The 21,698-nt window shown below is 39.7% G+C and overlaps 1 protein-coding gene across 1 annotated transcript in view; it reads right to left on the bottom strand.

Moving 5' to 3' along the window:
* ANO9 (anoctamin 9) overlaps positions 1 to 18,590 on the bottom strand; it is a 53,846-nt gene extending 35,256 nt beyond the window's left edge. The window contains exons 1-2 of the mRNA XM_034416714.3: positions 18,245 to 18,590; positions 6,985 to 7,038 (exon numbers count right to left, since the gene is read on the bottom strand). Coding sequence (XP_034272605.1) covers positions 6,985 to 7,038; positions 18,245 to 18,250 — 60 coding nt within the window. The 5' untranslated portion in view covers positions 18,251 to 18,590. The remainder of the gene's footprint in view (positions 1 to 6,984; positions 7,039 to 18,244) is intronic.
* Positions 18,591 to 21,698: the final 3,108 nt, after the last annotated feature.

The raw sequence follows: 21,698 nt of genomic DNA, 5'->3' as shown, positions 1-21,698 counted from the left end.
AGTTTTAGGATTTTTTTCTTAAGCTTTTACTCCTCTAACCTCTACTTTCTCATATTATTTGTACCTATTTAGCTTATTAAACACTTCTGTATATTATTTATTAAATTATTTGTAGCTATTTTCTTCCTCTTTTTAAATTGGGGTTTATACAGTGTAATATTTCCTTATCTTTCCCTTCATTATATTGCTAGAATTATTTACATTATTAAGAAAATTTACATCGATTATGAATTTTCCTTTTGAAAGAAATAAAAACAGTTCTCCATTTTTTAATCTTTGGAGTCTTAATAGTGATTATTTTTCTTTTCTCTAATACAATGCAACCAAAGAGCACTCCCTATAATCAGAAGGAGTAGCTTGGAATCAGCCAAGAGCTGAGATTTCCAAATGCAAAATAAATAAATAAAGTTTATCAACCAAACAATAACTTTTCTAGCCAGGTTTTACCTACGTAAACTAAGTTGTTCTGCAGCCCTGGTTCTGTGAAATCTCATTCACAAGCTTCTGGGCTTTTTTTTTTTTTCCGTTGACAAACTGCAACTCTGTGTTGCTCTCTGGGAGACTCAGATAGCTATTTCTGCCTTTTAAGGCGTCGTCAGTGAGTCACACCCACTTCTCAGATATCCTCCCTGTAAAGGTACAATGTATCTTTTTCTTTTTCGTAGGCTTTTATGTGCATATTCTTTCTAGCCAGGTTTTACCTACGTAAACTAAGTTGTTCTGCAGCCCTGGTTCTGTGAAATCTCATTCACAAGCTTCTGGGCTTTTTTTTTTTTTTCCGTTGACAAACTGCAACTCTGTGTTGCTCTCTGGGAGACTCAGATAGCTATTTCTGCCTTTTAAGGCGTCGTCAGTGAGTCACACCCACTTCTCAGATATCCTCCCTGTAAAGGTATAATGTATCTTTTTCTTTTTCGTAGACTTTTATGTGCATATTCTTTCTAGCCAGGTTTTACCTACGTAAACTAAGTTGTTCTGCAGCCCTAGGTTCTGTGAAATCTCATTCACAAGCTTCTGGGCTTTTTTTTTTTCCGTTGACAAACTGCAACTCTGTGTTGCTCTCTGGGAGACTCAGATAGCTATTTCTGCCTTTTAAGGTGTCGTCAGTGAGTCACACCCACTTCTCAGATATCCTCCCTGTAAAGGTACAATGTATCTTTTTCTTTTTCGTAGGCTTTTATGTGCATATTCTTTCTAGCCAGGTTTTACCTACGTAAACTAAGTTGTTCTGCAGCCCTGGTTCTGTGAAATCTCATTCACAAGCTTCTGGGCTTTTTTTTTTTTTTCCGTTGACAAACTGCAACTCTGTGTTGCTCTCTGGGAGACTCAGATAGCTATTTCTGCCTTTTAAGGCGTCGTCAGTGAGTCACACCCACTTCTCAGATATCCTCCCTGTAAAGGTATAATGTATCTTTTTCTTTTTCGTAGACTTTTATGTGCATATTCTTTCTAGCCAGGTTTTACCTACGTAAACTAAGTTGTTCTGCAGCCCTAGGTTCTGTGAAATCTCATTCACAAGCTTCTGGGCTTTTTTTTTTTCCGTTGACAAACTGCAACTCTGTGTTGCTCTCTGGGAGACTCAGATAGCTATTTCTGCCTTTTAAGGTGTCGTCAGTGAGTCACACCCACTTCTCAGATATCCTCCCTGTAAAGGTACAATGTATCTTTTTCTTTTTCGTAGGCTTTTATGTGCATATTCTTTCTAGCCAGGTTTTACCTACGTAAACTAAGTTGTTCTGCAGCCCTGGTTCTGTGAAATCTCATTCACAAGCTTCTGGGCTTTTTTTTTTTCCGTTGACAAACTGCAACTCTGTGTTGCTCTCTGGGAGACTCAGATAGCTATTTCTGCCTTTTAAGGCATCGTCAGTGAGCCACATCCACTTCTCAGATATCCTCCCTGTAAAGGTATAATGTATCTTTTTCTTTTTCGTAGACTTTTACGTGCATATTCTTTCTAGCCAGGTTTTACCTACGTAAACTAAGTTGTTCTGCAGCCCTAGGTTCTGTGAAATCTCATTCACAAGCTTCTGGGCTTTTTTTTTTCCGTTGACAAACTGCAACTCTGTGTTGCTCTCTGGGAGACTCAGATAGCTATTTCTGCCTTTTAAGGCGTCGTCAGTGAGTCACACCCACTTCTCAGATATCCTCCCTGTAAAGGTACAATGTATCTTTTTCTTTTTCGTAGGCTTTTATGTGCATATTCTTTCTAGCCAGGTTTTACCTACGTAAACTAAGTTGTTCTGCAGCCCTGGTTCTGTGAAATCTCATTCACAAGCTTCTGGGCTTTTTTTTTTTCCGTTGACAAACTGCAACTCTGCAGTTTGTCAATGGGAAAAAAAAAAGCCTAAAGAGTTTCCATGGAATAACTCTCAAAGGAGTTTAAATAAGTCTGTCAGAAAAGTCATTTCTATCTGCAGTTTCTCACCCACCCCCTTGAGATATTTTCATTTCCCCCAAATGTGTATAATACTGGTCTCCCAATCTGAAGCATTTATCAGATATTTCTAACTGTCACCTTTGTTATTCTTTTTCTTTTCTTTTCTATTCTGCAGCTGCAAAATATTTTCAAATGCATTTCCTTTATCAAAGCTCTTCACTTTTTTTCAAAAGAGGCTGCTAGAAATGTCCCTGGAGAGCCATACACTTTCTCCTCCACCAGTTTGTTTAAATAATCCATCCTTCCACTAGTCTTGTTTCATTTTATTGCTAATTTCTTCCTTTACATGAGGAAACCTAGCTCTTTTCAGAAAGACAATGGATGTTCTAAACAACCAAGTAATGTTGTATCCCAACGGTGAGCATTACATTCCTCCCATTCCAGAGGTGGGTTTCAGCAGGTTCTGACCAATTCTGGAGAACCGGTAACGGAAATTTTGAGTAGTTCAGAGAACTGGTAGTAAAATATTCTGACTGGCTCCGCCCCCATCTATTCTCTGCCTCCCGAGTCCCAGCTGATCGGGAGGAAATGGGGATTTTGCAGTAACCTTCCCCTGGATTGGGGTGAGAATGGAGATTTTACAGTATCCTTCCCCTGCCATGCCCACCAAGCCACACCACGCCCACCAAGCCACACCCACAGAACCGGTAGTAAAAAATTTTGAAACCCACCACTGTCCCATTCACAATTTCTTCACTAAGCATTCCTACTGGGGAAGGTATTTAGGAGAAGGGGAAGCCAAAACCTTTAAAATGGTGGGCAGAATAACACACACACATATACAAAAAATGCAAACGTCCTTTGTGCCCCTTCCATTTTGCAGATTTTGAGCCCCTGGCTGCATTCCTAACGATTAATTCCTCTTTCTCAATGCAAAAAAAAAAAAATCAATGCAACATGAGAACGTCAAATAAACTGACACGATTGTTCAAAATGTTTAATGAAACATTGAACAGATTAATTGAACCTATGCAAGTTCCTCATATCTTTCTTTTTTTATTCAGACAGCCAATATCCCTGAGGAAATGATAAAAATCATTCTGATACTGTTTATTTTTATTTTAAAAAATGGAAAAAATAATAATTCTTAATTCAAAACAAATTGACTTCTTTGACAGTGATGCTATATTTATTGAAACAGAACATTCAGCGAACCATAACTTTTTGACATTCAGTGGATTTTCTTGTTTATCAAAAAAGCTCTCATTCTGATAGAAGATGAACTGCTAAAGAAGAAATGAAGGTATTATGGATGATATACAGCATTCAAAGATCCAGGAATTGCACATAAGAGTGACAATTTTGTTTGACAGCTATTCTTTTTGAGAAAAAATGTAATATAATTCTCATTACATAGGATTTCTTTGCAAAATGTCAAAAAAGCGAACATTCTCTTGATTTTTATAAGAATTAGCATGTTCAGGTGTTATCAACTAAGATATTGTCACTGAATATAAGTAATTAAAAAAATCTTTGTAGAATTAGAATTTCCTTTATTTGATGACAAAATACTCTTTGGAGAAAGGTTAGCTTTTTTTTTTACATTGATGCTGAAATTTTTCAGTCATTTTTAAAGGCCATAAGGAGTATCAAGCTAAAAAGTAAAGATTTCCTGGAGCCCAGCTTGATTCCTGCTGACAACAACATTTGCGTAGTTTTCATAGCAACACTATACAATGGTTTACTGATTTCTTTAAAACAGAAAATAATTATTTTAAGGAATATCTTGACATTTAGAAAGTTTATGATGGGATTTAAAAAAAAATGAAAAATTGGGAAAGTATTTTTTATTTGTTTCCCTTGGGTCATAGTATCTTGAGCTAATTCTCTTTACTGTAGAAGAAATAAATGGATTTGAATTTTTTAAAAAAGGAATTCCAAAGGATGCAGTGATAAATCTAGATGAAAACTATCTGAGGAACTCTTGGTGCTATCAATCAAATGCTTTGCATGGATATTGGGGTTTTTTCCCCTCAATATCTTAAGGGAGTTTTCTTGGTAAGGAAAAAATGAAAACATGGATTACCAAATGAGAGTATGTTCCAGCTGGAAGATAATGTATCAGTGCCCCATAAAATTATGTGAGTGATTCTGGACAACTTTTCAATGTTAATGGTATTGTAAAAATAGCCCATAAATTGGTTCCTTAATCTTCTTTAATCAAGGTATTTATACAGGACAGACAACATCCAGTGAGAAGCTTTAATTTCAATATAGCAGAAACTTGAGAAAGAAGAATTAATCACTGCCTGAAGCTATAACTATTGTGATTTCTGACTGCGTTGACACCTATCTTTAAGATGGAATGTACAGCCATTCAAGGTCCAGGTAACGATGGTATTCAGACTGCTGCAGAATTCTAAGTTCTCTAACACAATTGTTGGAGCAGACAATAATGTCTGAACATGCTAACCATTAACAAATCCAGATGGATTCTCTTAGCTCTGTGTCTTTTTTTGTTCTTTTCCACCCAACAGACCTTTGGAAATAAATTACCGGTATGTAAAGATGGTCTAGACTCTGATGGTCAGCAGAATAGCTTTCCCAAAGCAGGACAAAATCCAACCAAAATAATTTTGGGGGAGGGGGGGAAGATGGCAAAACAAAGAAAGAATTTGAAATTATATCTGATCAGGCCTGTGTCTTCAGAGGAAAAAAAAATCCTGAAAAATGTCCTTGTGCATCTGAATAGGGGAGGCAGTTGCACTGGTCCAGAATGTTGGCTATTGCTTCATTTTAGGGCCCCATTCCTTCTATTCACATGTCCCAAAGTGGAGGATAGGCAATCTGCTCTGGGCTTTCCAGTGTACACATACAAATATATGGCCTGAGGTAGTAAATTCACTGTAAATGGTTGGAAGTGGATGCAATTTGATTGTGCCATGTGTCAAGATATTCTTGACAACAATCTGGGTAACATGAGCCTTGGTGGTTCAATGGTTAGAGTGCAGTACTGCAGGCTACTTCTGGTGACTGCTGGCTGCCTGCAATTTGGCAGTTCGAATCTCACCAGGCTCAAGGTTGACTCAGCCTTCCATCCCTTTGAGGTGGGTAAAATGAGGGCCCAAATTGCTGGGGGCAATATGCTGACTCTGTAAAGAGCTTAGAGAGGGCTGTAAAAGCACTGTGAAGCGGTATATAAGTCTAAGTGCTATTGCTATTGCTATATTCAGACTTTTTGTAGTTGTGTAAGTTTTATACATCTTTTGTAAGTTAAATGCTAAAACTTTTGTGGTTTATTGTCTGCCATGTAACTTTCATTGTATGATATGTGTGGGAGTACTGTGTACATTCTACCTTGAATGTTTTCTCTTATCTGCTGCCCTTGAAAGAGGAAGGGGGAGGAAGATTGATTCCTTCTGCAAGGCTTCATTTGTATACGGGAGAAGCTCTTTCTATTTCTGTGTGTTTATATTACCCTTGGTTTGATCTCATGATGGTCTGTTTGCCCCAACTGGGCTGCACTTCTGTATGTGCATGTCTAAGTATATATAAAAGTCCCCTGTGCCAATTAGAGAGGTTTCTATCCTGTCCCTGAACCTGCACAGCCACTTCAGGCAATCCAGAATCCACACTGTTCTACTTCTGACAGAAGGCTGACACCTAGGACCTAGGACCTGGGTATATACGAGATCACCTTCTGCCACCGATAGCCTCCCACCGGCCAATACGCTCCCACAGAGAGGGATTCCTCAGGGTGCCGTTGGCCAAACAATGCTGACTGGTGACACCCAGGGGGAGAGCCTTCTCTGTGGGGGCACCTGCCCTCTGGAATGAACTGCCCCTGGAGGTTCACATGATCCCCGACCTATGCACCTTTCGCCGTGCCCTTAAGACTCTTTTGTTCCAATAGTCCGGGCTGGCTTAGAAAATGATTTTTAAATTGGGTGTTTGTAGCTTTTAATATAAGGGCCAAATTTATATATTTATTTATTTTAAATTGTTTTTAAATTTTGTGAGTATATGTTTGTTTTTAATATGGCTGTACACCGCCCTGAGTCCTTCGGGAGAAGGGCGGTATAGAAGTTTAATAAACTGAACTGAACAAAACTAATGAGGACAGCATAGTTTTGCTTTCTAGAAGGAGTATCCTGGCGAACCAGTTGTTAAACTGGTAGAATCCCACACCCGCCTTGCAGGGAATTTAATTAAATGACACAGGAATTCTAATTGGGTAATTTCTATTCAGTTTAAGAACAGGAGCAGCTATGAAACAAATGAAGCCAAAATAATTGCATTGGAAATTTTTGGACTGATCCCTATCATAACTACAACTTTTTTTAAGTGCAATTTGAGATACGAGCTATCTCCAGTCCAGTCACTCTCTCAGGTTTCTTGTTGGGGAGACAACAGGAGAAGGAAGGTGTGTTGAATATATTTGCCACCTTGAATTATTTGTAATAATAATAAAGGCAGGGTATGAATAAATAAATATACGGATAAATAATTAAATCTCTGTTTAAGATTAGAATAAAACTGTTCCTTAGATCCACTTTTAAAACTACTTTTAAAGGCTTCTAAACCAAAATAGCAGATCAATAACTTACTGGTATCAGTCCTTCATAGTCTTCCAAAGGGAATGGCATCAGTGGAATTTCATCCTAGAGAAAAAGATGGCAATGGTCAAAGATGGTTTTCTTTTATACTATCCATGTTTTGATATACAAAATTGCCAACCAAAATTGTCCACTTTTTCCCCCACAAAGTTTTATTCCTAGGTATTTTACTTTGTCTTGGCTGAGTCTTATTAGGCATCTCAATGGCCTGATCTACATATTGCACTCAATCATTAAGTTTCATATAATGCACGATACCATAAATCTTGACTTACAACCATAGCACTAACCTACAAGACCCAGACCAAATAAACCATATTTTATGTGATATAAAAACTCAGTCTACTGTATTTAATTGCATCAGAAAGATCTGCTTGCTAAAGGGAGAAAAAACACTTCTAATAAAAAAACAAAGAAGCAGACACAAGTGTTGCAACTAACAACAATAATGTGAAATGTTGGGCTGGGTAAAGTACTACAAGTGTCTTCCAGAGGAAATTTGTTTTCAAAACATTGAATGTTATTTGAAAATGACATCATCTTGCACTGTTACCCTACTTTTGCAGTGTTTCAAAAACAAATTATTTTATCACATGGGATGTGAAAGAAATATATATGCCCACAATCTGAACATAACGTCTTTAAAATCACTTTTAATTGTATGCAGCAACAATAAGGCTTACAAGCAAATGTCAAAATATATTTTAAGAAAGAAAAGATATCAACAAAAAATTAAATCATTTTATATTTATATTTTATGTTGGCAATTATAACTTGATGTATTGCTTGGCCCCCAAAAAAGGATCATCAGGTATTATTAGTATCTGAACTACACTGGTTTTAAACTCATAAGATGATAAATGTTATTTAAATGAATGATGTTATATTCATTATCACATATAAATAAGTTTATTATCACTAATAATAAAAAACTTTTTGTAATGAAATGGAAAAATGTATCCAGTTTAATAGAACTGATTCTTGGAAACATTTCTACAAGGACTTTGGCAGCCTTGATCCCAATTTATAGAAGTATTTCTACAGCCAGAGCACATCCTCATGAAAGCTTTCAAAATCTTAAGAAAAATATAGCAAGTCTAGTTTAGGAAGATTTGAAAGCACTTTACAAATCTTTACGGTTTATCTAGATCCATTCCAGTTGGGTTTCAGACGTGGGTACAGCACAGAAACAGCATTGGTTGCGTTGGTTGATGATCTCTGGAGGGCTCGGGCCAGGGGTTGCTCCTCTGTCCTGGTCCTATTAGATCTCTCAGCGGCTTTTGATACCATCGATCATGGTATCATGCTGCATCAGTTGGAAGAGTTGGGGGGGGCACTGTGCTGTGGTGGTTCTCCTCCTTTCTCTCTGACCGGTCGCAGTCTGTGTTGGCGGGGGGGGCAGAAGTCGACCCTGAGGCGCCTTGTGTGTGGAGTGCCACAAGGGTCAGTCCTCTCACCCCTTCTGTTCAACATTTATGTGAAGCCGCTGGGTGAGATCATCCGTGGCTTCGGAGTGAGGTACCACCAGTACACTAATGACACTCAGCTGTACATCTCCACCCCGGGCCACCCCAATGATGCCCTTGAAGTGATGTCCTGGTGCCTGGAGGCCGTGCGGATCTGGATGGGGAGAAACAGACTCAGGCTCAACCCGTCCAAGACCGAGTGGCTGTGGTTTCCAGCATCCCAATATAGTCAGTTGGTGTCATCACTGACTATTGGGGGCGAGTCATTGGCCCCCACGGAGAGGGCGCGCAACTTGGGTGTCCTCCTGGATACACAGCTGTCTCTGGAAGAACATCTGATGGCTGTGGCCAGGGGGACTTTTTATCAGGTCTGCCTGATTCGCCAGTTGCGTCCCTTTCTGGATCGGGACTCCTTATGCACAGTCTCCTTATGCACTCCTTATGCACTCATGCCCTCGTCATTTTTCGCCTGGACTACTATAATGCTTTCAACATGGGGCTCCCTTTGAAGAGCACCCGGAGGCTTAAACTGGTCCAGAATGCAGCCGCGCGGGTGGTTATGGGAGCGTCATGGCGCTCCCATGTAACACCTCTCCTGCGCGAGCTGCACTGGCTTTCAGTGGTCTTCCGGGTGCGCTTCAAGGTATTGGTTACCACTTTTAGAACGCTCCATGGCTTAGGACCTGGGTATTTACAAGACCGCCTTCTGCCACCGATAGCCTCCCACCGCCCAGTACGCTCCCACAGAGAGAGGCTCCTCAGGGTGCTGTCAGTCAAGCAGTGTTGGCTGGCGGCCCCCAGGGAGAGAGCCTTCTCTGTGGGGGCACCTGCCCTTTGGAACAAACTCCCCCCCGGAGATACGGAGGATTCCGGATGTATGCACTTTCCGCCGCGCCCTCAAGACTTTTTTATTCTAACAAGCTGGGCTGGCCTAACTCTTTTAATTGCTAATTTTAATTTGTTTTTTGAAAAGGGGGTGTTTTAATGCATAAGGGCCAAATTCATTTAATATGTTTTAAATTGTTTTTAAATTTTATATATTGTTATATGTTTTATCTGGCTGTTCACCACCCTGAGTCCTTTGGGAGAAGGGTGGTATATAAATCTAATAAATACAAATACAAATACAAGACAAGCTTATACTGTACTTGTCTTGGCTACTACTAAGGCTAGAAGTACCAGATCTGAACAGCAAAAATTTAGAAGGCTACTGGATCTTAGCAAACAAGTATGGTTTATTGTTGTCTAGTTTTGTTGGAATTTGTGCAGCCCCATCACCATTTCAGTTTAATTTCAAACAGATTTTATTGAACCTTCTCTCGCCCAGCATTCTTTAATTGTATTGAGATTAGAACTCTCAGAATTGCTGGACAATGTGGCCAATGGCTAAGCTGTAGTGCAGTTTGAGCTTATTACATGAACCTCAGTTGTGAGTCAAGTTGAGTTCTGTAAACCTCGATGTAGGGCAATGTGGGAACACAGCATCAGTCTTAAAATAATGTTTTATATATTTTTCTTACTTAGAGAATGTTTTATGATCATCGCTTTGTTATAAACATCTTTGAAATATCACTTTTCCTTTGAGAGGACCAGGTCCTCTGGTTTGCAATTTATTATTTTGGGGGCAGATATACAACTGAGCAGAAAGTACTAAGCAAAAAGCAGGCCATTCTGTTTCCAAGATAACAATGGCATTTTGGAACATCAAAATAACATTCATAAAATTCTCTGAGAAGCAACGTGAAATGTATTGGATTTAAGGGCCTTGGTAGTACAGTGGTCTAAAGCACCCTGTTATTAACACAGCTGCCTGCAATTACTGCAGGTTCGAATCTTACCAGGCTCAAGGTTGATTCAGCCCTCCATCCTTTCTAAGGTAGGTTAAATGAGGACCCAGTTTGTGGGGGCAAATAAGCTGACTTTGTATGAATATACAAAAGTATGAAGGCTATTGCTTAGCGCATTGTAAGCCGCCCTAAGTCTCCGGAGAAGGGCGGCATATAAATCAAATTTTAAAAAAAATGTTACATTATAAATCCTATTACGTAAATTGGAAGCTATGAATATAATCTCCAGCATATGGCAAATTACACATCACTCTGTTTTAGCATTTATTTTGGCCAGCGTGCCACAAGTGCAACTAATTCCACTTTTACCCGAAGCACACTCAAAGTTTTCTATGCATGCTAGGATCTCTTATGTAGAGACTTCCTTCTAAGCCAACATCCCATGACATGCAATCCACCACCTAGGAAAAATACGTTCATCCAGCCAGTCCAGTCATTCTACAGCTTTACTTTCAAGAAGCCCGAAAGATCTTTGATACTCTATCAAATGACCACAAACAGATTTGTCCTTCAGCTTTGCTCATCTCTAGCACTAACTGATTTACTGTGTTCTGGGAGGGCTGATCTTGAGCCTCATTCAGGACATTTGCCAATCCCGATAGAATGCATAAAGGCTGTTGTGGCTCCGTTACCGGAGCCTGTGTCATTGTCAGGAGAGGACTCCGAGAGTGAAGGGGAGGAGTTGGCAAGGCCTCCCTCTCCAGGACCCTCCTCTCTGGCAATGCCTTCGGTGTCCGCCGAAGGGCAAGAGATAGGGCCAGGGCCAAGCACGTCCACGCAGCCACAGATGGAAAGTGATGATGGTAATGAGTCTTGGCTGGACCCACGCCAGCGTCGCAGAGATAAGCGCGTGCAACAGAAGGGCGTGCCCGAGATTAGGCTGAGTCACTGGACCACACCCCACAGGATATAAAAGGGAGCGTGGTGGCCAGTCAAACCTTGTGACGAACAAAGCTGAAAGCTTCCACGCCATTCTGCATTGCCGGACTTTTGCTTTAAGACTGGATTATCTCTGGACTTGATTGTAATTATTGAGCTGCTTTCCTTTGATGTATCAGAAGTGGGGAGAAGTTATCTCTCCTCTTTGTAAATAATAAACTCTTGGCAGGCAGCCACTAGGTTGTTGCCAAGTTCCGTTATCATAAGGAAAAGGATTTTGCTGGCTGGTTTGGTCTTTAACTCCTGAACATCTGTTGGTGTATGTGCATGAGGTTGGGGACAGAACAAAGGCTAGGAATGCCCCTCCCAGGGGCTGCATGTGGAATGTATTGTGAACTCAGAATGTGTCCAGATTACTATAATGCCTGTGACGGCCTCTTGATAGGCTCATCTCTGGTTGCTTATAGAGCAGTTTCAGATTATTGTCAGCAAGTGGTTGCCTGCACACTGTATTACTTGGTGTTTGGACATTTGCCTTTTTCCTTCTAAGATGAATAGAAATAGGATGGAACAGAAATTATTCCTGAGAAACAGTGACTCATTTCTTCTATAGTGTACATTTTTAAAAAGGGAATATACTAATTTGCATTGACATTGCTTTGTTCCAGTATATAATAAGTACTTATATACTCTATTCATACCAACAAAAAAAAAAAAGATAGTGGAAATGGCAGGTTTTATTAAGGGGAGTGGGAACCAATCTACTGAGTACCGAGCAAAATCAGCAAGCATGACATTCTGCCCGCCTATTAGTGTGGGAAACAGGAAAAGAATGGGGGAATAGAGTAGAGTGGAATGGAATAAAATAGAAAATTTGGGGGGGGGGGAAACCATATGACATGAACTATGAATAAGAGTACTTCAGATAAGAACATTTTGAAAAGATAACTTTTGTATGATTAACAGTAAACTGCTTCTCTGAATAACTCCTTCTATAAGCAAAATTGCATCATTCACCACCCAAGAGGAGATGTTATAAAGCTTGAACTTCTCTTGAGGATCACAGAATAATGATATTTAGAGGGAAAATAATACTCAATTGCTGAAAAATACTCTTTCTGTCAGGAAAAATCCCCAAACAGGCCAGTTGACGAATGAAGATGCTCCTACAGGAGAAACACAGAAAACTGTTCATGGCTGAGTGTACATCTTGCACTAAATGATGATTTACTTAACCATCATGAAATACAATATAATCACAATTAACTAATTTCTCACAAGAACCAAGATGCCCAAAAAAACCACCAAAAAACACCAATTTCACAGCTTAACATTTTGGGAAAAAGGGGGATACCATGACAGAAAATGAGATTAGAAGAACTTTCTTCAGCCACTCATTGCAATAGGATTCTCTTCCATATTTCAGAAGAATGACATACTGGCCTAGAGAACAATAATTGCTATTATTACTGTATTAGTTTTTATGAAACTACTGGTATATATGTCTTTTGTATGCTAAGAAGTTCAGTTCACTATTGACTTATTTAGTTGGATAATATTTCTGTGTCCCAATACATGCACTGGCTTTAATAAACTTTTGATTTATGAAACTTGGGTGAACTATACTCCACTACACTGTGTAAGGGGAACACTGCAGCAAACAATAGATTAATACAGCCACTGCATAATTAAAATCTCAAGATAGATATCCTCTAGCAAGCTGGCTATGAGTAGGTGTCTCTAAATAAATAACTCCATTTAATTATCATCAGCATTGTGACCTATGGTTAGAGAAACAAGTCTGGTCAATTGCATTTAAACTAATTACTACAATCAAGATAAAAGTTACTATTGTACTATCGAATTTTTTTAGTACTATGAATTCAGAGGAAATGTTGCTTTGGGAATGGCTGTCTCTTATGCAATTACCAAGTTTGAAGCGCTGCCAGAAAAGAATGGCTGAACAATGTTTAGAGATGATGTCTCTGATGCTTTTGGTGAGAGGTGCTGTGGTGTTGGGGATCTTCAAAAGATAGAGCTGAGTTGCTATCAACCTTACTTTGGACCAGGGGTGAAATGCTCCTGGTTCAGACCGGTTCAGCCGAACCAGTAGTGATGGCGGCCGGTGGTTCAGAGAACTGGTAGCGATGGCGGCCGGTGGTTCGGAGAACCGGTAGCAATGGCAGTTCGAGGCTCCACCCATCCGCCCGGTCATTGTTACTTCCTGGTTTTAACCAGAAAGTAACCTGTTTTTTACCCTCTGCGCATGCAAAGAAGGGTTTGCGCATGAGCAGAGGGTCCAAGCATGCACTTTCAAACCAGTTGGGAAGGTAAGTAGATTTTACCCCTGCTTTGGACATCTAATCCATTCCAATATTTACATGATCATCTAGTCCATTTTTATATATAGATGTACAGAATCTTGAGACTGCAATTTACACAAGACTGAAAAGATTAAAAATTGGAGAGAAAAACTTGATACTTGAAAAATGAAGCATCAAGCAGAGTAAAAATTGTAAGCATGATATTACAGATTAACAGAGCTGGAAGGGACCTTGTAGGTCATCTAGTCCAACCCCCCACCCAAGCAGGAGACCCTACATTATTTCTGACACATGACAGTCCAGTCTCTTCTTGAAAGCTTCCAGTAATGAAACTCCCATAACTTCTGAAGGCAAGCTGTTCCATTGATTGATTGCTCTCACTGTCAGAAAATTTCTCCTTATAACTGGTGTATAACTAGTGTGAGACAAGTTTATGATTTCCTATAGCTAAAGTCTATTTTTTGTTTGTTTCTCTGCATTGTCATCAATCTCTTTTGCAAACCACCATGCTGTCTTCATTGTCTGATTGGTGATTAGATGCATCAAGTCAATATTAACACTTAATGGCCACTTACATAAAACTTGCCCAGATGATCTGTCCCAAACCTGACTCTTCTACTGATATAAAGCCATCATCAATGGGTGTAGAATACTGGTTGTCTTTTTTCCTTCCACATTTCCTCACATTCTAAACTGCTCAAGAAAGCTAGATCTTCGCAAAATAGCACCTAAAACGCAGTAATTTTAGCTTGGTCATTTGTGTCTTAAGTAAGAATTCCGAGTAAATTAGTGTGATATACAGTATCACGTTTGTTTTCTTAGCTATCCTTGGTATTTTTAGGAGTCTTCCCCAACACAGAATTCAAAGGCTTTAATATTCTTTCTATCTTACTTCTTCAAAGTCCAACTTTCACTTCTATAGAATGTCACAGGGAAAACTATTGCTTAAATGACTCTGATCTTTGTAGGTATAGAGACATCACAACAACTGAGTATTTTTTCCAAGCCCTTCATGGCCACTCTACCAAATTATACTAGTGCCTAGTATATTTTTTCCTTTACTGCTGATAGATCATCCTAAAAGTCAAAAGGTCCACCAGAAGGTCTTCATTATCAGTCCTTAGATTGGTTGCTATGTTTGCTCTCAATAGTTTGCTCTTATTTGTACAGGTAGTCGTCAACTTACCTAAACTTCATTTAGTGACCGTTCAAACTTACAACAGCACTGAAAAAAAGTGACTTATGACCATTTTTCACACTTACAAACCTTTGTAGACTCCTCATGATCATGTGATCAAAATTCAGATGCCTAGCAACTGGTTCATGCTTATGACCATTGCTTTGTCCCAAGGTCATTTGATCCCTTTTGCGACCTTCGGACTAGCAAAATCAATGGGAAAACCAGATTCACTTAACAGCCGTCTTACTAACTTAACACCTGCAGTGATTCACTTAACAACTGTGGCAAGAAAGGTTGTGAAATGGGGCAAAACTCACTTAACAAATGTCTCACTTAACAACATAAAATGTGGGCTCAATTGTGTTCGTAAATCGAGGACTACCTGTATTTAATTTTAATCCCATTTCCTACTATGCTCCTTGAGTTTCAGTGTTAGAGCTTGCAGATCATTTGCATTTTCAGCTATCAGAGTAATTTTATTAGCATCAGACAGGTTATTCCTGTTTCTTTCTCCAATATTAAAATCACATTCTTTATATTCATCCAGCTTCCCCCTGTTTACATTCAGAATATGAATATAACAAAAAGGGAGAGAGTACACAGCCTCATCTCACTCCTTTACTGACCAAGAGCCAGTCGATTTCCTGTCCTGGCTGTGAGTTTCACATGAGGCAATTTGATGTTCTATGATTCCCATTTTCCTACGAACATTCCACAGCGGGACATGATTAACACAATCAAAAGACCTTCTATAATCAATGAATATAGACTTCTTAAAGATATTATTTGGCTTTCTCAATTATTCAGCAAGCGTACGATTTTTGATAATTCAATATTTTGCCTACTTTTTCTCTAAAGCACAAAATATAGTAGGTGTTTTAGTTGCCTGGAGTTTTTACTTCGACACTGTTCATCAGTTTCCATTAACAATTGTATTTTAAAAGGTTACTTTATGAATCATTATCACCTTGAAAAGTTTTCATCATTTCAGCTTGTCATTTGAACCCAATTTCTATTCAAGACTAAATATATTTCTTCTGTCTGTGACTCAAAGGGCCAAGATCTGCTAAAATGTGTTAAATTAATTGAGATTCAAAACACAGTCCAAACCTTATATGCAGGATGGACCTATTTTTAACAATCAAAATGAAAAAGTTATGAAATGGTGGCTCAAAGATGATTAAAATAATATAAAGAGAAACTGAAAATGGAAAACGCACAGTACTTTTTTATTATACTGTTCTATAAACCACTGTAATTTGATCAGGCATAATCTGATTTACAATCCATCCTGTAGATATACTGCAAAATAATTGAATCAATATTTACCCTTTGCATTTTAGAATATTTACCCTGTGTGTTAGCATATTAACAGGCAGCTAGCTGTCTGTGGAGGAGAGCAGTTTAACGTCTACATTAACCTCTTTTGGGGTCCTCCATAAATTTAAAAAATGAGAAAGGACTCAAAGAAGTTTAAGAAATACTGTTCTAGAGGATAATCTAAACCAGAAAAAAAATCATAAATCATGGTCACATGACCATGGAATGCCTTGACAGGTCATAAAGTTGACGCGCCCAACATGTGGTCATGTGACTGCAGGGCAGCACAACTCTTTATGATGGCCAGAGGTGGTTTATGGGCTCTAAATAAAGCACCTGTTCTGTGGCCATGATAACTTCCAATGATTGTAAAACAACCAGCCATTAAGCAAGGAGAACCTGTTTATGCTTAATTTTGTTGCCATCTATTGAGCATCTGGATTTTTGCAGTGCAGATATGGTAGCCGTAGTGCTGGTGAGAAGGGTACATAAAACCCGCTGGATTTATGATCTTGTGAGCCCAGTCATTTTGTGTTCAAAAGAAATTATACCTTAGTATGTTGCATAAGTACAATATATAATAATGCTATTTGGTTTCCAATGCTTCTAACAGAAAGATGGTTCAGAGGAAACACAACACTACTAAGACTGGGGTTTGTACACTGATATCTAGTTATATAAACTTTGGGTTTATTTTTAGGGTGCTCCTGTAGCTCTGTATCAAATAAGGATTAGATAACTCAGAACAGAGAGTCAGCTTTAGCCTCAGGGACCTGCCTCTGATGTAAACCATCAATTTAGGCTAAAGCAGTATGAAACTCTTGGGAAACTTTAATCGCATGAGTGGATAACCATCTTTAAATTCCAGCTTATAACAAGTCACCTTCCCTGAAATCAGGATAGTTAGCTAATCAAAAAGTGAAACAACTAATAAACTTTTGTAACGCTCACCAAACTCTGAGGAAACATGTGCAAGATTGGGCTGCGTAGCTCTTCAATTCAAGTGAAATCTAGCCTCTAAGCCAATGGGTCTCAACCTTCCTAATGCCGTGACCCTTTAATACGGTTCCTCATGTTGTGGTGACCCCCAACCATAAAATTATTCCTAAAACCATTGAAAATATGTGTTTTCCGATGGTCTTAGGCGACCCCTGTGAAAGGGTTGTTCGACCCCCAAACGGGTCCCGACCGACAGGTTGAGAACCACTGCTCTAAGCTATGGCATTTTATAAACATAATCAATAGTTTTTCTCCCAAGGAACGATCAATCAATTGCATGGTTTTAAATTATAAACCAACTGTATCTTTCTATAAAATTTTCCGGTTGCAACATGAAACCTGAATAAAGAATTTTCTAAGTAAAAGTGAAATATTGATCATATTTCCGGCCATAACCAGAACATGAACTTTGGGGAAAGTGGGGTGGGGTGGAATTCTAACAGTTGCCATACACAAATGTGTCACTCTCCTTATTTTTTTTTCTTCTTTCTCAGGGATTGCCTTAAAAGAGTCCTTGCAGTTTTCTTGGTAAGATTTCTAAGAAGCGGTTTGCCATTGCCTTCTTCTATCTTAAGGCTGAAAAAAAGTTCCTAGCCTGATGCCTTAACCCAGGGGTCCCCAAACTTGGCAGCTTTAAGAATTCTGGGAGTTGAAGTCCACAAGTCTTAAAGCTGCCAAGTTTGAGGACCTCTGCCTTAACCACTACTCTAAACCGGCTCTCGAAAGGTCCTGCTTACAAGTACATAGCGAAGAGATTCTTGCAAAATGTGCAAGGGATTCGATCCGCCGCAAAGGAAGACCGAAAAGGCTCAAGAACGGTGCCACCACAAGGTTCTGTGGTGGGATTTATCGGGGGAAGTTGAATAGGGGGCCGTAGGTTAATTCCGCTCCTGCAGGTGCCTACCGGCACGCAACGATCTTCTAAGAGGTTATCCGGAGGTACACCTGAAGGGTCGAACGCAGTTCATTTTAGCGGCGGGAGTTCCTTATTTATCTCATTCGCCACTTCCGTCCCTGCCAAACGTAAAAATAAATCTCAAATCGGTTGTGTTTGGCACCGCGCACCGCCCCGCTTTCGAACCCTGTACGGTGGTCCCTGGGCTCCAATCCACAGGGAGTGAAGGGACAACTCGCCCGGGATAGCGGGAGTCTCCGAAGTGGCTCAGCCAGTTAGGGCTGCCCCTCCGGCTAACCAACCTTTGCGCGCAACCCGACCTGCCAGTTCTGCCCTCTTACCGGCATGGTGGAGGGAGATCGGCGCTCCTCTCGCGCAACAGGCCCCGGAGACGAGCGCTCCTAGCTTCCGATCTACGACTCCCTCGCCTCGCTAACCGAACTTCAGGAGCCCCTCCGCCACATGACGCTTTGGGGCGTCCTTTCAGGCTCTCGGGTCTCGAGTTCCAATTCAAGCCTGATTGCTCGAAGCGGCCGGACTTCCGCGTGTGACTGTTTGGCTGCGATGCGCCTCCAGACAACAGAATCGCCACCTGCCGCTGTTGCCGCAGGCGGGGAGAGAGAGAGAGAGAGAGAGACTTGCCCTAAATTTCCCGCCCTGCCAGATTTAACCAGGATATGAAAAAGTAGCCGGGCAGGGGCGGGGAGAGCCAAGCCCTTTGAGGTCTTGCTAGCTAGGGGATGGGTGTGCGCTTCCCTTTGTTACTATAGCGCGAGCCTTTTCTTCCTCAAAGTGTAAATAGATCATCGTACGGGAGTTCCACCACTACCCCGCCCCAACCAGGTTAACTAGCTGAGCAAAAGATAAAAAAATCAGCCTGACTTTGGCGATGGCATCAGAAGCCACTTTTTTTTTAAAAAAAACTGGATTCGCATCACACGGAAAAGTGTAAAAAGGCTCAGAACCAGTTTAAGGGAGTCATTGCGGCTGCATTGGACCAAAGCACCGCCGAAAACGGAAGATGAAGAAAAGGGCTCTGCGTTGAACCTCTATACCTGCGGAAAAGTGCTCTGCACCCGGCTCGGACTGACACTCTTCTTTTCTCGTATTATTGTTGTCTAAAGAAAGGGAAATTCCCTCTAAAGCTTGGTGTCTTTTCCTCCTCCTTGCTTTGTAGGAATTCCATCAGAAAGGTTGTATATATATATATATATTTTAATTTGATTTATATGCCGCCCTTCTCCGGAGACTCAGGGCGGCTTACAATGCGTTAAGCAATAGCCTTCATACTTTTGTATATTTTATACAAAGTCAGCTTATTGCCCCCACAAACTGGGTCCTCATTTCACCTACCTTAGAAAGGATGGAAGGCTGAGTCAACCTTGAGCCTTGGAGAGATTCGAACCAGCAGAAATTGCAGGCAGCTGTGTTAATAACAGGGTGCATTAAACCACTGTACTATCAAGGCTCTTGATATTCATCTAGAATGTAGGAAGATCTCCAAACCTGGCATTGCATGGACTCCAAAATTTCTTAAATTAGTCCTGAAGTGACATGTTAGATTTGGGTTCAGTGTGTAATATGAACCCTGCTGCTGTGGTTTGTACACCATAGTGTGATTATGTACCTAATTGTTCGATAAACCATAATTAAACATAGCTTACTTCATTATGAATAATCCTTTATTAGAAGTGTGTAAGGTTCATGAATTGCAGTACAAGGTTATTATCTCCACATTATGTAATTTATTATAAGCAATTTCAGGAAGAAAGGGAACACTTAACAGGGCTTGTTTGAATTTGTTTTGGGGCATTATTTTATGTGTTTGTGTGAGTGTTTCATTTATAGTTTTATGATCCATCTTTTTTACAGGAGCTGAAGTTAGCTTCCAGGACATTCTCCAGAGGTTCTCCCCTCATTTCCCAATAATCCTGTGTGATATTGAACTGAGAGACATTGCTAGAAGCTTAAACTTCAATCCAGTGGTCATCCAACATTTTACAATCATAATATTTCATTTTCATTCTTTCTATCTCATTAGATACAGTGAAATAAAATGGGAAATAATTGGTGTATAGGATACCTACATATTAGGTGAATTCATTGTACTAAATTGCTGTTTTATTGTGGTATAGTAAGTAAAGCACAATTAATAAACCACCCCACATATACACATACTTACTTCCATACACAACATATAGTGCTATGTGTGAACTAAGCCTCTGTGCTTTGCTTGGTTTCTGCTTAGTGTGATGATTATTGTTGAACAAAAATGATTAGTTGTTTTGACCTGTGTCCATGGTAGCTGCTTGAAAAGCTGACAATTCAATGAGATGTGCAATTTCATCAAGTGTTGGATAACACTGATGACTTTCAGAGTTTATAGGGATCTTTCCTAATGGTCCCATTCTGCTCCTAGTACCCTCAAGATTGATAGATTACAATTCCCATAACAAGAATAAAGATAGACACTCTTGAGTTAAACTCAATTCCTAGTCCACTAGAGGGACACAGCCATGCAGTTTTCTTGTTAACAATATGGAAGTAATTTGCTACTGTCATCTTGTAGGATGTTTTCTACTCCCCAGAACTGGAATTTTTGGGTGATTTTTATCTCTCTATTAATCTGGCCTAAACTTGCTTAGCTTTAGAGTCCCGAGGCATTAGAGATACAAGACAATTCTAATCTGTTGTACTCCTTGCACTTTTTATTGTAAGTTCCATATTAAAAAATCCTCAGCGCCTTCTTCTCAGCAGCTCATGACAAAAATGTGACACAGGCAGCAGAAACTGCTTTAAGCTGGGATATTGCAGTGGTTCTCAACCTTTTCTTCACCATGGACCCCCTTTAAATACCTTTTGTGACCATGGACATCACCAAGATTTAACTAAGATTTGAATCATAACATTTCTTCAAGCCTTCTTGAACCCTCTGTGATTACATTGCAGCCTCCCAGGGGTCTGCGGACCACAGATTGAGAACCACTAGCATATTGCAAAAGTTGATCTGTAATGAATTATTTGTTCTATATTAGTATTTTCCTTCTTTGTAATGCATTTAGGAATGCACTTGTAGTAGTATAATGACTGGTAGTACTAGTAGGATAGACATGGATTGCAAAATGAAGGTATTTTCTGGGCTAGAAAAACATATATTAGACATGAATTGGTTTCTGCTTTTCTATATCAGACATGGTAGGTAGGCACCCTTGGGTGAAGACAACTCCCATGCCTGAGCATCTGGATCTGTTATTCTTGCCTAAGAAATAAACAATTGCTTCGTTGCCTAATGCTTGATTACAATTACCCATCAATCAAACATCAAATTATACCAGAAGAGTCACACGTCCTAAACTGTAATTTTCTTAACCGTAATTTGTATTTGTATTTGTATTTATTAAACTTCTATACTGCCCTTCTCCCGAAGGACTCGGGGCGGTGTACAGCCATAATTGAGTTTTAAAATCACAAGGCTGAGTTACACAATAGCCATAAACCCTGATTTACAAGTTACAAAGGCTATATTAACAAAACATGCCAAACTAGAATCAAACACCCTGCATTATTCGGATAAAGTGGTTCAAGTGTATAAAATTCAGCCTACACAATCTGTTGGTAAGACATGATTTTATTAATCAAGGTTCACAGAACCTTAGTTTATATGAAATGGAAGGCACTTCACAAATCACCTTGTCTTATTCCGTTTAGTGAGGAAGTTCACTAAACCATCCCCAACAGATGGCCATCTGAACTTTTCCAGTGAGTAGGAGGTCATCAGTTTTCTCAACAGATAGT

Source organism: Pantherophis guttatus, chromosome 1, assembly GCF_059756535.1.
Source record: "Pantherophis guttatus breed Tessera chromosome 1, ASM5975653v1, whole genome shotgun sequence".
NCBI lineage: Eukaryota > Metazoa > Chordata > Lepidosauria > Squamata > Colubridae > Pantherophis > Pantherophis guttatus.
Note: the sequence above shows the minus strand (reverse complement) of the source record. Positions and strands in the feature narration are given on the sequence as shown.